The sequence below is a fragment of the Cyclopterus lumpus genome, chromosome 5 (genome assembly GCF_009769545.1).
Source record: "Cyclopterus lumpus isolate fCycLum1 chromosome 5, fCycLum1.pri, whole genome shotgun sequence".
Taxonomy (NCBI): domain Eukaryota; kingdom Metazoa; phylum Chordata; class Actinopteri; order Perciformes; family Cyclopteridae; genus Cyclopterus; species Cyclopterus lumpus.
The window spans coordinates 11,782,752-11,786,943 of record NC_046970.1 but is presented as its reverse complement, the minus strand read 5'-3'; the positions used below and the strand labels follow the sequence as shown (position 1 = coordinate 11,786,943).

The window sequence follows — 4,192 nt, the reverse complement described above, 5'->3', positions numbered from 1 at the left end:
TGTATAAATGACAAATATTGCATTGAATAATAGCTCAAAATAGAATTTAACACGATTACTTTTAGATCACTTTTATGCTTAAAGAAGATGTGGGTTGTTTGGCGTGGAATCAGAATGAGCATACTGTATTAAATACTGCAAGATGGACAACCCAGTCCAATGTACTGAAAGCTAAACAAAAGGGTTGTTTAAATTGATACAATAATTTCATTCCGTATCAGTCTTAAGACTGAGTTTCATCTGTTTGGAAAAAGAATGTTTCAGTCTGTGGATCATGTAGAAAGGAAATATGGAAAATACCCTGCAGGTCTGAGCTGCTTTCCCCTACAAATATATTTCCATGGATTGAATCAGATTGTCTTTAGTTTCAGCCCAGTAGTCATCGGCAGCTCATTTGTTTCTCCTGTGTTTAGTCACTGCTGCAGGAATATGATTGTCCACCTTTATTTTTCCTGGTCAGGGTTTAAGCATTCTTTACAAATCACAAACAATGTCAATATATACTTTATACTGTATATAAAATAAATACAAATCTTTCTGCACCACCGCTCTGATCTATGTCTGCTCTCTTCTAGCTGTGATTCACAAAGTGTCGGCTTTGACATTTTGTATATGTTTGTGTTTGTTGTCTGGCTTGGAATGTGCTCAAACTAATTGTCTTAGTAATCCTGATATTAAAGCAGTTCCTCACTTTGCTTGGGGTAACGTGTCTTGCTTCCTTCTGTCTTTTGATTGATGATCAGAGCCTCAGGACTTTTGATTTCCTGGAGGATGGTACTGGGGTGATTTCCTTGCTCATTGTCCCAGCCCTGGCCTGCCAGCAGCAGCAGTATGATTGCGAGCAGCAATATTGTGAATGCTGTGGAGGTCAGCTCTGGGCTTAGCTGCAGGCCGGGCTGAGGCTCTGGGACATCCTTCATCCTGAATGAAACGCATTGAGGCTTTCTGCGCTCTCCTGATCTCCTGCTGGCATGCGTGGTGCCCCCACTGATCTCCAAATGTAGACACACTCTGTAAAATGTCTCTGCCTGCAGGTGGGTCAGGTTGAAGCTCTGAGTACCAGCCAGGATGCGTGTGGTGTATGTGGGTGTGAGTGCGTTTGAGTATATGGCTTGCCAGGATAGACGGGTTGAAGGGAGGTTGCGCCCGCTCTGCCAGGACAAGATAGCATAGTGTTGTCCGACCTCCCTCACCTCCAACCTGGCATCTTCGCTGAATAGCTGATATCCCTTCCTATTAGCAGCCACCCCCCTCTTTCTTTTCTTTTCTCTGCCATGCACACTCACAGTAACGCTGCGTGTATCTGCTCCAAGTGCATTCTCAGCCACACAGGTATACAATCCTGCCTCGCTGGAGGTGAGCGTGTTCATTTCAAGAGTTCCCTCAGGCAATAGCCGGTAGTGTTTAATGGGATTACAAGGAGTATCAATTTGAGGCTGGCTGGGAGAGATGCTGGATGTGTGGTTGAATGCCTCAGAGGCTGCCAGACTGTGGCAGGGAGCAGGAGCTGGTAAACCTTTGGATGCATGGTTCGGTGCAGGACCAAGTCTCAGCCCAGAGGGAGTTACCCAGTACAGTTTAGGCTTTGGATCTGCAAGAGCTCGGCAGTGCAAGGCCAGTTTTCCTCCTTCTCTCACCCCAACGTAGGAAGGGAGGGAGCTGGTAGGGATCATGGGGAGGCATGAGGCCGACATCTCCCGGGAGGACACCTCTCTCACCCTGCGAGCTCTCAGCTCTGGGGGTTCAGAGCACAGCGTGGCCTGGGGTTGGATGAAACGCACCATTCGAGGTGTTTGTCTCTCTCTTTGTGTGTTTTCACTGTGCGGGTGAGAGGCCTCCTCAGCGGCCCAATGAAACAGGCAGTCACAACGCAGTGGGTTGGAGTGTAAGCTGACCTCCTGAAGACTTGGCAGGGATAGCATGATATGCTGGTGCAGTGCACTCAGAGAGTTGGAGTTGAGCATTAGACTCTCCAGCCTGCTCAGCTGGAGGAAAGCCTGAGGATGAATGTAGGACAGTCGCGGGTTGTTTGTGATCTCGAGCTTCGTTAGCTCTGGAAGGTTTTCCAAGGCGGCTCTCTCAATTGACACCAGCTCCTTCATATTGTTCAGGCCGAGCTCCTTCAGATGGACCATGTCTCGAAAGTCCCCTGTCTCGATGAGTTTGATGCGGTTCTTGTTAAGGTCAAGGAACTTCAACCCTGGAACTCTCATCAGGGCCTGAGTGGGAACCTTTGTCAGCAAGTTATCGTAGAAGGAGAGGCTCTCTAGGCCATCCAACCCTTCCAGTGCTTTTTCAGCCAATCCTCTCAGACCCATCCCACCAAGGACAAGACTCCGGAGGGATTTCAGGGCCAGGAAGCCCCGCTCAGGCAGGGCCTCCACAGGGTTTCCCCCAAGCATGAGCACTTCCAAGTGGGGCAAAGTCCTGAACCACCGAGGGTCAACAGTAGTGAGTCTGTTGTTGTTGATATGCAGACGCAGTAGGGTGTCCAGACCGGTGAAGGCTCCAGGTGCTATCGAGTGTAAGTTGTTGTGACTAAGGAAGAGCTCCTGCAAAGCTGGAAGTGCGGAGAAGGAGGCCTCAGGGAGTCGACTGAGATGGTTTTCCTCTAGGTGTAGAGACAGTAGATAGGGCAGGGAGGAGCTCTGAGTTATTGTCTTGACACGACTGAAGCGATTCTGGGAAAGGTCAAGGTCAGTGAGGTTGGTGAGTCCATGCAGCACCGCAGTTTTGAGCTCAGACAGAAGGTTACTCTGCAGGCGTAGGGTGTGTGTGTTCGGAGGTATGGGTAAGGGGAGCTTGGTCAAGAGCAAGTTGTTGCAGTCCACAGTGGGCGCTTCATGGTAGACAGAATCAGGGGAGAACCACAGCTTGATCTGACACACACACCGCACCGGGCAGGAGACGTGCCATGGTAGCGCACGAGGTAGTGAGCCCACAACGCTGGGCACACATACACCAATCAACACACACAGGAGACACTGCGACTGTAGAAGCACTAAAGTCGGCCTCATAATCCTCGTAGGTCACAGAAGCTGATTCATACAAGGCGGGGAAGAGTTTATTAGGATGTGAGTTAAATCATTTGGACCAGAAGTGTCTGTGAAGTCCTGTTATTAACAGTTTCAAGATGTGTGTGCCAACTGTAAAAGGTAGACCAGATGGTTCAGTGTCCTCATTCATAAAATCTAAATAGATTAAAAAGCAATACAATTGTTAGCAACATTATACAGCATTGTCAGACACAACAAAAAGCCACAGACTAAAGTTTGTGTGTGGTAGAACAGGGACTGCACAATGACTGTAGCTGGATGACGGCCATTGTTGTCACACAATTGATCTCACATCCTGGCCACAGGTGGAGGACTCATGGCTCCCAGCGGGGTGGCTCACTGTTTTGCTAGAAACACAAGAAGAGAAAGAAAGAAATTGAGAGAGGAAAAAGAGAGAAATTAAAATAATTTAACCAAAATCAGCTGTTTGCTATAGTCTATTAGAACGGAATGTGTCACTGAAATACAAACACATTTTTAAACATTATACCTTTTCTGTTTCTACTCTCAAATACATCTGTGTGCATTTGAAATGCAATAAATGTTAAATGGCATTTTCAAGGATGTAGTTATCAGAAATTCTCTGCAGCCGAGAAGAGCAAGTAAGACGTGAAGGAAAGAAGATGGATGAGCACGGAGAGAAAGGCTGGAAAAAAGCATGCTGTAATCCCCAGGGTTTCTTTCAGCCTTCAGGAAAATAGTATGCGGGAGTGAGGAAATCGTGTTGCACTTTAATATTTCATGTCAGTGCTTCACATTCATTGTTCAATGTTAGAGCACAGCATCCCACACATACACACCCACATGGAGAGAGACACAAACACACCAGTTACATCAGTATTTACATTTAGCACAGTTGGCAGACTCTCTTATCCAGAGCATGGTACAACACCATTACATTAATGGATCACAGGCACTTGGCAGCAATGAGATCTTTCCAGTATTTAGCAAACCTGTAGTGCAAAAAAGAAAAGGCATCAGAGTAACAGCTATCAACCTAGATATAATTTATACATTACATTACATTACATTACATTACATTACATTACATGTCATTTAGCTGACGCTTTTATCCAAAGCGACTTACAATAAGTGCATTAAACCATGAGTCCAAACTCAGAACAACAAGAATCAAG

General features: G+C 46.5%; 1 protein-coding gene across 1 annotated transcript; it reads right to left on the bottom strand.

The window, feature by feature from the left end:
* Window positions 1–674: 674 nt before the first annotated feature.
* Window positions 675–3,017, bottom strand: lrrn2 (leucine rich repeat neuronal 2). Its single transcript, XM_034533029.1, has one exon. The coding sequence runs from the start codon at window positions 3,015–3,017 to the stop codon at window positions 675–677; it is 2,343 nt and encodes a 780-aa protein (XP_034388920.1).
* Between the last annotated feature and the right edge of the window lie 1,175 nt (window positions 3,018–4,192).